At 38.8% G+C, this 13,376-nt stretch overlaps 1 protein-coding gene across 1 annotated transcript in view; it reads right to left on the bottom strand.

Moving 5' to 3' along the window:
• The window catches only part of angpt4 (angiopoietin 4), a 46,150-nt gene that overhangs the window by 15,196 nt on the left and 17,578 nt on the right, over positions 1–13,376 (bottom strand). Inside the window, exons 2-6 of the mRNA XM_036530921.1 lie at positions 4,527–4,682; positions 4,099–4,220; positions 2,033–2,265; positions 532–644; positions 109–210 (exon numbers count right to left, since the gene is read on the bottom strand). Coding sequence (XP_036386814.1) covers positions 109–210; positions 532–644; positions 2,033–2,265; positions 4,099–4,220; positions 4,527–4,682 — 726 coding nt within the window. The remainder of the gene's footprint in view (positions 1–108; positions 211–531; positions 645–2,032; positions 2,266–4,098; positions 4,221–4,526; positions 4,683–13,376) is intronic.

The following is a 13,376-nucleotide window of genomic DNA, read 5'->3' as shown; positions in this document are numbered from 1 at the left end:
GAACATTGTTATGGTCATCTGCAATCCTTGGCCCTGCAGGCCAAGAGCACTGACAGTCCAGCTAATGTTCCAGGCAGAGAATCTGATGCAGCTGGCCTGTTTGCTTACCATTTTGTACTCCCTCCAGGTCCTCTGGAAGTCCACACTTCCATTGATTCTGCGCTGAAAAACGGTCCAGCCTCCTCCACTCGTCTCCATGTCACAGAACGCCTGGACAGAAAAGACACGCTGTGATACTCTCACTGTCCAATCATGTTCGACACCCAACACAGGCTGTAACAGTTATGGAAGGTACACAACATATCATCCTTTCGTTTCAGTAAAGCCAGATTCTGTCACACTTAAACGTAGCAAAACAAATGTAGAACGCAATCCATCACATATATTCCTTCTGAATGAAACCAAAAAAAAATTTTTTTTTTTTTTTTTAAGGATTCTTATTTTTTTAAAGTGTCTGTACAAAGCTAAAACCACTTAAAAGTGTGCAAAAGCAATTAGAAGTTGATCCGTTACACCACAAGGAGTATTCACCTTTGTGGGCTCTGTCATGTTGCCAATGTGCAAGTAGTAGACTCCGCTGATATTATTTCCTGCTTTAAATGCCTCGGCGCAGTCCCGGAACTTCTGCTCCCTCGGCAGTGGCACTGGACACAATCAAACACACTCCTTACATTACGGCCAAAATAGAAAGCTATGAATCAAAGTCACATTAGACACTTCTGTTAAATGTCTCTCTGGGACATGTTTTTCATAAGTGAGACAAAAATCAGAACGTATGCTACCATTGGTATAAGAGCAAAATCCATTAACAAATCTGATGTTTAGTGCTCATTATGCTGTTGCAATTCTACAATGGCATTTTCTGTATGTTTCCCCCTTCTGTACGATCTTCTTTGGAGAGATAGCTCTTTGTGTTTCTGTATGGTTTGTTTCCAAACAGAAAAATAACTATCCTTTTGGTTTTTAATTGAAAGCAGTTGTATTTATGTGTTTGGAATGTCTGTGTAAACAGATGCCGACACATATTCTGTACAAAGCAACCAAGATGTCAGAGGGTTGATTTCAGAGTTCAGAGGGGACTTATCTAAGTGTGTGGTTCAGAAGTGAGTGAAGTTGATCCAACCCTTTCCAACTGAGCAGTGCCAAAGAAATCACTGGAAAGAGAATACCCATGTTCCTCAACTTTTTGACTGTCATGAAGGATAAAACATGGCAAAGATAAGTCTCACTCACATCTTCCAGATGTACTGAAAAACATTAAATTGATGTTTGAAGTGTCGCTAATCTTAGTCTGATTAAGATACTAGGCACACTGTAAGGCCAACTCACACATATTAAATTTTGGCCTTTGAATGTGCTGAGCCAACATCTTATGCCCACATCAGTCTTGTCCTCATGAGCCAAGCACAGAAAAGCCAGGAGACAGATGGAAATCTCCCTTTTCAGACTGCACTGATGAACTGTTAACAACAATGTGAGGCAATTATTGCCTTTTAAGAATTGAAATATTATTTTATTTTGTACCCTGCCAGAAATACTATTTCCATTTCATCTCGTCCATATAGCTCCCTCCAAATATATGAGAGGTATACCTGTATATGCCCAAAAGTCTACTTGTACAGTGCGCCCCCATAGCATGTAAGGTAGATCATTTCTCTGCATAGCTGTCTCTGAACATGCTCATTTAGGTGTTATCCATTTTTATGGCTGCAGCTACGGTATTATAATATATAGCGTTCTTTACTTATTTGTTGCTACATCTGGTCATCTTCAAATGAACCGCTTGCGTTGATAAACTGATATTTCAGTCACTGGTGTTCATGAAGAAAAAACACTGAATCAACAGGATTTCGGTGTGATTTCATTTCTTTGCTTTTGCATTGCATTTATTCATTTGGCAGACGCTTTTATCCAAAGTGACTTACTTTTGAAAGAATGGTTTGAAGTATAGTGAACATTATTCCAGATATTGCCTGTGGAGACAGTGCTGGTGGCTGAGCAGGGTTTGCATTGAAGAGGGGAGTCATGCTACCTGAGCCTGCGGACAGCAAGCTGATGAGCGTGTGCACCGAGTCCATCAGCTGCTGCTGCTGCCTCTGCAGGAGGGAGTTGTTGGTGCTGGCCGTGTGCAGCTGTCTCTCCAGGGCCTCTATGGATGCCGTCTGTCGCGCCACCAGGTCCTGGAGCCTCTCTTTCTCCTCCCTCATGTCCTCCAACTCTGTCCTCTGCCGAGACTCCAGGACCTGCACCTTTTTCTCCAGACGACTGGAGGAAGAGAATATAATGACTTTGTAACTATGGCAGGCAGCCCAGGATGACCGATGTCACTTTAAATGACCGGTTTCTTATTTACCATGTTTTACGTGATATGCTCCAATGGTATACTGGTATACCATATCATGGTATTGCCATGCACAGATGCCATATATGAAAATGTATTGCATTGTATGTGCCATATTTTCCCAGTACCTCAGAGCAGACAGAACTACCAGACAATGATTCATACATTACTGAATCATTTACATTATTAAATGGTGCCTATCCACCCTGTGGATACTCTTGATGCTATTTTCTGGCTTACATTACGAGTGCATTTTTATGGATACATCAGTTTGCTGTTAGTGTAAGGCATCAGCTAAAACGACAGTTTGTGGTTGAGAAGGATTCCCTTATGGGATTAATTTCCCAGTGATGGAGTGGCCCATTAGGTTTGTTTCCGATACCTCTGCGGAGTGCTGTACAACACAAACACCACACAACTAGATTCAGATGTGTTAGGAAAAGATAGATTGCAATGGTTTACCAATATATTTAACCCAGAGAGCACTAATTACTGAAGAAACTTTTATGTGATTTTATTTTTTCCCCTTTTAATCCATGTGCCATGTGAACATGTCTGGGGTCTTCTGCAAGATTGATGTCTATACTTCACTGATATGCTTGGTGAGTTGGCATCATAAACAATCCATTCACTCTATGATTATAACTAATTTTATGCATTTTTACACTTTAATTTCCTTCTTCATTTTGGAGTGCCAAGGGAGAATGTAAAAATATTATTTTCCAAATCAACCGTTGTAAAAATTTCACAGATGAAAGGAATCATGCAATGTTTCCCAAACCTTTTTGCAATCTACTGTTCATAGATAGTAAGCACTGGAGGCCTTTTTTTCTGACCTTTGTTGATGCATGGTTATAAGAGAATAATAAATATACAGTGGTTGAAAATGAAAGTATGTTAATTATCTTGATTGTGATTTCATGTAGTTCTATATAGTCCTATGTGTGTGTGTTCTATGTAGCTTGGAGCCACATGTTTAAATGGGTAGTTCTTCACATTTGGCAAAAGCAAACTGGATTGTAAGGACAATATTAAAAGGAGGAGATGTCCAATCTGAAAGAATATGTACAGTTTATGAGAATGCCAACATTATTAAATAGTTTTAATAAAATAAAATATAATATTACCAACAATTTTGAGAAATAAAGTCAGTTGCTGACAGCTGGTCTAATACACTCCTTTCAATGTAAAAATGTGACATATTAGTGACTTTGCACCTTGCTGATAACCCTCATGTGGCAGTTCAGCCATATAGAACAATATACCTATTAATCTAGCTAAACTAAAAAACAAAATGTGGTTCAGAACATGCAAAGACACTGAATAGTTGTTGGTTGTTTTGTTATTCCTGAAATAACTCTGTGAATAACAATGTTTCCTTATTACTGTTGAAAATGGTGTGATATCACTCAGCCTGATGTCCTTGGCACAAAAAGCAAACTGAATAAATTGTTTTTTTGATTACTGTGACCTGTCAGCAGCAATTAAAGAAAACTTTATTTTAACCCTAGAAATAATAAGCAAATAATTGCTTCTATAATATGGTGACAGGAAATGGTGAAAGAGCACTGTAAATTTTTAACTACAGTAAAGAGAAGGAGTAGTGGCCTTGGTGATTATACTTAACATCAGTTTTTTTTTTCTACATCAAAAGCAAGGAACACATTTCTCATCAAAGACACATGTAGCGAGTTCCACATTTTTTCACAGTCTGATCAACACAGACATTATTCAGCACTTAATTATGGTTTTCCTACCTATTTTTGTCTTGGAGTTTTGAAATCTCAGTGACCTGCATCAATAGCTCCTTCTCAAGTTTGTTTGTAGATAATGAGTTCTCCAATAGTTGAATCTCGATTCTTGATGTCTGGTTCATAACCTGCATAAAGTGTTACACACACACACACACACACACACACACACACACAAATCACACCAGCAGATTTAGAAAAGTAACAGCTGCATTGCCTGCAATAGATTGTCTGGGGCTGATCCCAAGTCCTTTAGTAGAGGGCACTATATGTCTTCTTTTACTGTATGTTTCTTTTTGCCGATAAATACATTTATCAAGCATTGTCATTCTAGTAGCTGGCATTTCAAGACGATATAACAAATGTGTTGCATGACAGGTCAGCAGAATAATTATTCATTCTGTGTACAGCCCTTTGATGAATTTGCCCATTACCTGTGCCTCCACTACATTAAGCTTTCGGGTTTGCTCAGCAGTCTGGGTCAGCAGGTTGGTTCCTATTTCCAGCATGGTGGCTGTCTGGTTATGCACAGCATGGGCCTGGATCTGCACCATCTCACTCTTGATGTTTTCCTGGATGTAGTTTTCCAGCTGAGAGAAATGAGGGAAAGAGACCGCAGACAAAAGTTGAAGCCGATCAGCTGCACATACAATAAATGCCTGTTTCAGTAGATCTCGTTATCCTCGACTTACATTGCTGGCAGCCATGCCACTCTATACTGTAGAATTCCTCAGTGAGGTAACATAAACTAAACATGGCTGGGATTAGCAAATACTTGGATGCGAAACGTCCAGTGAAAACCAGGGTGCTTATGGCAGGGTTTTTTAGTAGACCAGCAGTGGCACTTTTCTATTTGGATCCAGTTAAGTTTGGACAAGCACTACTGCTGTAAGTGGATGGAAAAACTGTGGTGTTGGAGGTGTCATCTTTTAGAAAGCACATTATACCAGGGCCTTGACCCCCTCTTGTCAATAATGCGCCCGAAGGAGAAATTGCAAAGAAACAGGATGGTAACCCATGAGTCCAGGGCAAATTGCAGATATGATCACCTGAATGCCCCTTTATTACCAGTGTTATTATTACTGTTATTACAGATTCATGGGAAACTGTGCTATATTCATGTCCTACTCATAAATTAGCTCCCGCTTTCTTTAAATATATATTTGGGACATTTGTATCTCTGATTTGATTATTTATTTATTTGCTTTGGGAAAATGAGTCTAGGTAATGTACGGTATGGTGACTCTCTAAGTCTGTGAGTAGTCTTATTCAAAAATAAACACTTTATCCCCAGGATATCAAGGAGCACTGAGAAACATGAGAGAAAGATTCTGTTGCCCAGATGGAATTAAACACAGGGGAGCCCAAGAAGAACAGTTTAAATGCATTGAGCAGAAAGTTTAAAAGAGCTGAAAATTGCCAGAGAACGGCTTTCAATGTTTAAGAATGAACAAAATAAAACACAACCCTGAGAGCCAATGTAAGTAGAAAGTATGTAAAAAATGCTGATGGTAGTCTTATAACCTCAGCTGGGTCAGGACAGAAGTCAAGAATGATGCAGAACAGCTTAAGGGTCAGGGCATTCATAACAATATTTCTACAGTATTAAAATATCAGGGAGCAATACCCATATGCCTTTAAACCATGCATGTCTTTTTCAGAAAGAAATCTCTTCTCTTCTTTTACAAGAAACCCAAACTGCTCAAAAGTGCTGCAGCAAAAAAAAAAAACCTCCATAAAGATTTTTTTTTCCCAGATACAACATACTAATGTGAGAAATGTATAACAATGCATTCAATGCACATGGTGCTCTATTTTCCTTTGTAATTGTTGTGAATACAATATTGAGCAGGGTACGACTTTAACAGGCTTTCAATTACATTAACTTTTCTCAAGCTAGACAGTCAAATTAACAGCATATACAACACAACTGTCTATTAATTGTAAAGATGATAAGAAACGGACCACCACAATTAAATGACAGAGGTACTATTTAACCATGCTCGTTGTAGTTAAAAAGGCAGAACATTCAAGGAACAACACTAACAGCTATCTAGCAAAATACTTACCCTTTGTGGAAGCTGGTTAAAACATTTAAATATTTTAAAGACAATTGAAACAGCGCAGCACATTCATGTTCATTCAACACTCTTCACTACCCTCATGGAGTAGAGCTCCCTTTGGGAGCTGAGGTAAATGTGAAGTTATTGAGCTTTCTGTATTTTTTCCACATCGATTCTTGTAACTCGTTTTTAGGGCCGCTGGTGAATATAAATAGCTGGTTCTGCACTGTGTACAGCAGTTAAAATGATGCCTTATTCAAGAAATGAATGCTTGTGTATTTTGCAGGGCTTGGACCATTAAATTGTTCTAGCTGAGATATAACTGAATTAGCTACTTTTATTTATCAGTTATCAGATTTATTGCTTAACAGCTTCACCCAGTGGGCTTAGTAGGAGAGCAGTCCCCATATACCTGCCCCCTGCAAGCATTTCCACTAAATATTTATATTAAAGAAAGATAAAATAAATTTTTTTAAGTCAAATGGCCAGAGACACACTTCTCAGTGCTCTTAGTCTGTTTGTTTGCTTTATCCATGAGAAATCAGGGGCAAAAAAAGTATTTACATCATATTATTTAGGCTTTTGCTGCAATTATAACAGACCAGTGGACTTGGTCTGTAGCTACCCAAGAAACAGAGAAAAAATAATACAAGCTGAAAATGGTTTGATTTATTTTCCTGCCTAAGGCCTTTACCCCACATATATTTTCAGCATCTGCATGTTTTCAGTTTTCTGTTTTTTGCCTTTATTTTGGTCCATTAACATTTCTTCTTGTTCACTCCATTAGACGCCAGTTGAATACACTTTGCTGTTCAAATATACAAACCAGTATACCCCACGGCTTTTTTTAAGGAAAAAGGTCTTGTTTGCTTTTACCATGAGTGGTCCAGTGTTTGGCTTTTTGCTAACAGATCTCTTTTAAGTATAATGGTTTCGCTATATATACAATTACTAAATCCTCTGAGTGTTACTTGTAGTATGGAGTGAAGTAATATTGGAAAAAAACACCTGTACTGTAGAGCTTGCAGTATTAAATTGTAAATTAGTCACATGTAGAACATCTTTGAATTTAATTAAATGTGAAGCATATTCAAAGCTTTGAAAAGGTAATCATCAGTACAGCTGTCGTTTTGATTACTGGGGGCCCACGCAACCATTGTAAAATAATAGTTTATTAAACATTAATTTTAAAATCAGGTATCACTTAAAAATAATTAGTACAGTTGTCAAAGCATTTTACCTGAAAAGTTCAAGTTTGTTGAACTTGGGTGTGGGGTTTGGGGAGGGTGTAGAGAAAGTTGAAAGACAGAAAGTAGAAACAAAAAGAGCTGCTTTTTATGTTAGTTCCCCAAAGACATTGTGTGCCTTGACCAGTTAATTGACCCTTGCTTCCTGCCTTTGGATTAAAATTACATGGGACATGCCCATAATATGTGCTTGGGAACACAGATATACTTACTAAGGGCCTGTTTCATTGCTGTTAACTTAAACCAGATGTTTCATTCTTTCTGATCTTAATACCCCTTGCAGACTGCTTCACGGGCACTAGGCCAGTTGTCAATGAAAGGAAAATGGTTACACTAGAAGGAGCTAATTGCAATCTGAAAATACTATAGGGCAACAAGTGCATTTTGTAGAATATGGTATACTTGTACATATGCAGTGGGGGCCACGATCAAGCCTGGATGGCCATATATTAGCTTATCCTGATTTATGTAGCATCAGGCATTGCCGCATACTAGAGTGCACCCTGGACAGTACACCATTCCGCTGCAGAGTTAACACACCAGTCCATCTCATGAATGGCGAGTGCCAAGAAAAGGCAATAAATGGGTAATATATAAAGAAGCACTAAATCTCCAAGCAGCTCTGTTTTTTATGTCATTCCTTACCTCACACGTTATTATACGTACAATTAAAGTGCATTAATTGACTCAGCACCAGACTCCCCCCACCACCACCACCACCACCCACTGGGTTCTTCATTTCTGCATAAGCAAAGAGTTATGGCTCCCCACAACAGGTCAGTATGTTTATGATCTCTATATGAGCCCTTACAGCATATTTAGGTGGCTGTCTTAGACCAATGAGTCCCTTTATATTTTCATGCAAACGGTGATCTTTTAAACACCGCTGCCCTCCGCTTCCCGCCCCCGGCAGGCACGACTGTATGAGACTTTCACTGCCATAGATAGATGCTTCCTCCAGGTTGTGCATTAACTCAACAAAATATTTTTCAAGAAAACAAGACTTTATTATTTTTTTTAAAAAAGACTGAATCCCTTTGTTGCTGCGCTAAAACACACCAGAAATTAGCAAATGTCTATTTGTATTAATAAATGCAGCTGCCACTCGCCTAAAATACATTTTCACTCAAGTGACTTTTGTTGAATTAGGAATTTTGGAAAAGCACAAGCTCCCACATGCTCTGCCAAATACCATAGTCCTGAAGGGGTAGGAGGGGGGTGGGGGGGGGGGGGGGGGGGGTTGAATGGCCAATAGACAGTTCAGAATTTTCCCCTCATCTTGATCAGCTGCACTGTGGCCGTGGCTGTACTATCCTGCTCTTATTGGATGCATACTTCTGCCTGGAACAAAAAAACAAACAAATAAGTCCAAAGCGGAGACGTGTCGGAGACAAGAGTGAAACCCGATGCAGTCTTTCTGTCAGGGTCACGGATCCCTACACAGTAATCCCTGATTATCACTGGGGTTGCTGCTGGTCTCGAGTGTTGTGCACGTTCCTTGAGAAATTCAGTGTCCCGCTCTCCGCTGAAGAAAACAAAAACTTCCTGCTGTATCTCCTCTTCTGAATTCCCTCCAACACAACTTTTAGTAGCTAAACAATTTTAATCCCCTCTCTGCCAATGTCTTAAACAACATCTCCAAGAAATATTATTTGAATGGCCTGGGGTTTTGCTGCTGCTGAATTAATTTTCAGTGGGGCTATAGAATGCTTTTGCTAATCCATAAAATTATACAGAGAAGCAGATTTGAATAAGTAATTTCCTATTTCTAATAAAGTATGGCATGAAGGAGGTTCCTTAAATCTATTGTTTCAGTTTAAATGAGGATAAGAGAGTGAAACATTCCAATGATTTGATTAAAAACTAATGACCCATAACTTATTCACATTCATTCAGTAATTCAAGGCAAAAAAAGGTCAGCTTCTGGAAGAATAGTAATGTATTTGTAATTCTGTGGTGTACTTTGCTACGCAGTTTAAAAAGAACATAATAGCAACTTTTACAACTACTATTGATGTTTGTTGAAGGACCAAAAGACCAAAAGAGAGCTAACTATGTATGAAATGCTGGCCCCATAACCTAAAGTCTTGTGCTAAAAAATAAATAATAATAAATCTAGGTATCATAGCACTCTCAGTAATTTCTCTATTTTAAAAGTAAAATTATGCGTAAATACAATGCAGCACTTTAGATACAGTAAAGAGATACCAACATAAAAATCCACTGCATTCAGGGGCCAGTTCCAACTTGAGATACGTGTGCGTAGACCCTGCCTAAATGTTTCCCAGAAGAATTGCGTAACTGTTACCACTATGGGAATTCAGGCATGGGCCACTTAAGGCTGGGAATACACTGTATGACTATGACTATAAAAATCTTAACGTCATGGAACTCCAGATACAGTACGATAGCAAACTCCTCACAAACCTACGTTTTGCTGTCGTTACTGTGGGTAAACTGTGCAATGTAGGCAGCCAAATTGTATGATTTCACTGCTTGCAATTGCTCCTTTGATTTCATAGCATCTGATGAGCAACAAGGTATTGCCGTAGTTGTGCCATTATTTTGCTCTGAGAAACCGAAAAAGAAAGGAGAGTCCGCACCCATCATTGGTTTGGGAGGCCTGGGCAGTACAGGCTGCCTGTTCTCCAGAAAGAGCTGGAGACACAGATAAGTGCATAAGTCCCTTGAAAAGAAAACAAGAGCATTCTACATTTTCTGATCAGCTATTTAATATAATTTCAAATAGCTTTCATATTTTACATTTCATTTGAAACAACTAGGAAGCAGTAACTAATAACTGTAGCAGAATGGCCAACTAGCTACTATACGCCCCCTCATGCACTCACACACACGTGTGAATGTGAAGATTTGTACGCTGTCACCCTATCTTCTTGCCTGTCTGGCTATAAATGTCATTGCTCTTGTTAGCTTTTAGCCAGCCTGCTCTTTAAATTTATTCACCAGTTTAGTTGAATTGCCAATGCTGTCTCTCTCTATCAGTGTCTTCTTTTGACTCTGACACAGTAGCTGTTGTAGAAGACACAACTGTGCTCCTGCCTCAGCTCTGCCAGTTTTCTATTCATTGTCTTTGGTCCACGTGGATTTCTTTGCGGCATCCAACATCCTCTTTGCCATTGTTTGTTTTGATCAGTATGCCATGTTTGTACTGGGTAGGAACAGCGGTCACTCAGAAGTCTTTTCATAGCGCTGTTTACACAGCACAGGCAAGGACAAATATTCTGCCAGAGTTTTCATTGGAGTGTCTTGTGATCCGGTGGACATGGGGGCAATAAATCTGATGTCATTGTCCTCGTCACACTGTATAGGCAAGACGCCCAATCCCCACGTATGTAAGGATATACCATAAAAAATGTAAAATGCAAATGTAAAAATTTACTACAAAGGGAAAATGTTCCTGCAATCTTGACAATTTGTGAAGTGAATCTGGGCAAAATTGTTTTTAAGTCATACGATGTCTAAATTAAGCATTTGTGAGATGTGTGTTTGGGGTGGAGTTTGCCCAAGGTAAGGGTATTTTGCCGAAAATGAAGGTGTGTACAATTTATTTCTAAGATACAAGCATTAAGTCAGTTTTCTCTTGGCAACCCTTGTACGCAACAAAAGGTGGGAAAATGGTGTATCACAGTGGCAATGTGTTTGTGGCAGCCACATTTGGGCCAATTCAGACTGGTTAGCTAGCCAGCTAGGCTGCATTTAATGCATCTTACAGGCCAGTGTACACTATAAATCATAACAGGACTACTGTAAAAGCACAACGACAGTGTGTGAGAGAGATGAATTACCCCAGAACTGTTGCAAGTTACTTTTGTCAATGGACTGCAATATGTGACAACCTCCTGTCCATCAGTGTCCAGGTGCTTCAATCAGTTCTTGTGTGTGATGTGAGAGAAAACTCAGTACAATTGTTTCTTTCCCCAAGAAAAATTTGGCATTCTTTAAACTTAAGTTATTTTATGCGGAAGTCTTGAGAAGGCTCATCTCCATTCCAGAAGTGTGTTCATTTCCCTCAGAATATCCACTTGTGTTTCATAATCAATGTTGTTGTCCAGAGGGCAAGTGTATATTGGCTCAACATTGGCGCGATAGAGGAAGTATGTTGACCCAATGTCCTGTCAGTGTTGTATAGATGAAGGTGACACAATTGGCCCAATACATGCTTGCTATCTGGGGAGTGTCTTTGTGAAAGAGCTCTAAAATGAGGTGACATGGTGGCTTTGGTGGAAGTCTGTGAGGCAATCTATGGACCACCTTGCTCTCAGAGTGGAGGTGTGGTATTCCAGGGCAGTTTACATTCATAGTACACAACTTTGTACAACCCATTTCAAGGGATGTGCAAGTATGTAAGTTACATCTGAATCCTGAAAACCAAATAACGCACAGGTGAGGTAAGTTAGGATTAGCCCCACAGTGATAGATAAAAACACTAGGGCAGAGTCATTCATTTTCTAATGCTGATTAAATACTACTTTTAAGAATCAAGCAAACCAAGAAACTATTTTGGCTCATTTCCAACATACATTGTACAACATACCGATAATACAGAATTCAGTAGAGCCCAATGGTGCATAATTAATAAGAAAATTAATTAGAATTTAATTTCAGAATCTTTTATCTTGTGCTAATTACCAAAGCGTGTACTGTAAAACATAAAATATGTCAAGAAAAACGTTGTGCAGTTTGGTTGTGTCTAGATGCCAGTTCCCTTGTAGAAATGAGAAAGCCACTCTGCACAAATCAAAAAAATGTTTGAGTCTTACTGTCTTACGGCCAATGATGCAGCTGAGAGATTCCACAGCTTACACTGTGTAAGATTCTATTAAGAACTAAGGAGACATCACATTGTGTAGAAGAATGTGAACAGATGAGGCGTCACAGTACAAATTAGCACAAGGGTACTCAAAAATTATTAATGTGAGTCAAATCATTATTTAATATTTTAACTTCATTAAGGGCATTGACTGCACTGCCCATTTCAATTTGTTTGTTTTATTTAACAAAGGATTGCATAAAAATACTGAACGCTTGAAATACATTCTGTTTCATGTTTGGGCTTTGCAAGTTTAGCTATTGATTTTTACCCCTCATACACTTAGGAATCAAACTTCTCGTAAGAATCAAATCCCCATGGACAAACATGATTCTAATAAAGAAAGAAATACTGACTTTTGTATCAAAATTAAGGAAACATTTTTATATAGTCTGCTTCTTTTTGACTGTTGACTTAACCCGGCATGTAAATAACAGTTGATGTATAACACGCACACTGTATTTTCATACGATGAGTACTTTTCAGGCTGAATGCAGGCAGCCAGGTTAACAAGAGGAATGTGTTTGCCATGGAAATGAACCTGGTTTGTAAACCTGCGTCATGACAGACAGAGAGCAGTTTTAACCATTAAGCCCAGAAAGTTTAGCCAGTTAACTCAGCCCGCTTCATGAAACCACATCCTCTGACGGGTGACACAGACATCCGGACTATGATGGAATTGGTCAGGGTCAAAATATGTCTTTGTATATACACACAATGTTACCAGATTAGAGAGAATGTTCTCAAACTGTCAGGTACACTTATTAACAAGCCACCGACACAAAACAGCTTTGAAATTACTGACAGCTACTGTCAGCTGTTCATTGCACCATATTAGCCATCCAAAAGTGTTGTGTAACATTTTGAATTACGTCACATTAAGCTACAGCAGCTGTGATGGAATCACTTTTTCATGGTAACGCATGTTTTATGTTGATTGTCAATAATTTGCCATCACGTATGCCCAAAAACATAAACTCCTGGACAGCTTCATAATCCTCAAACCTTGAATGTTTAAGAAAATACAAAACAACCTACATATGATAAGGTAGTCAGTTAAATTTTTATTGTAAGAGGAACAAGGACTGTGGGTGTAGTTTAAATAGTATAGCATAAATAGTTTCAATATTAGCAAGAGCTAGC

The sequence above is a fragment of the Megalops cyprinoides genome, chromosome 6, assembly GCF_013368585.1.
Source record: "Megalops cyprinoides isolate fMegCyp1 chromosome 6, fMegCyp1.pri, whole genome shotgun sequence".
NCBI classification, from domain to species: Eukaryota; Metazoa; Chordata; class Actinopteri; order Elopiformes; family Megalopidae; genus Megalops; species Megalops cyprinoides.
Note: the sequence above shows the minus strand (reverse complement) of the source record. Positions and strands in the feature narration are given on the sequence as shown.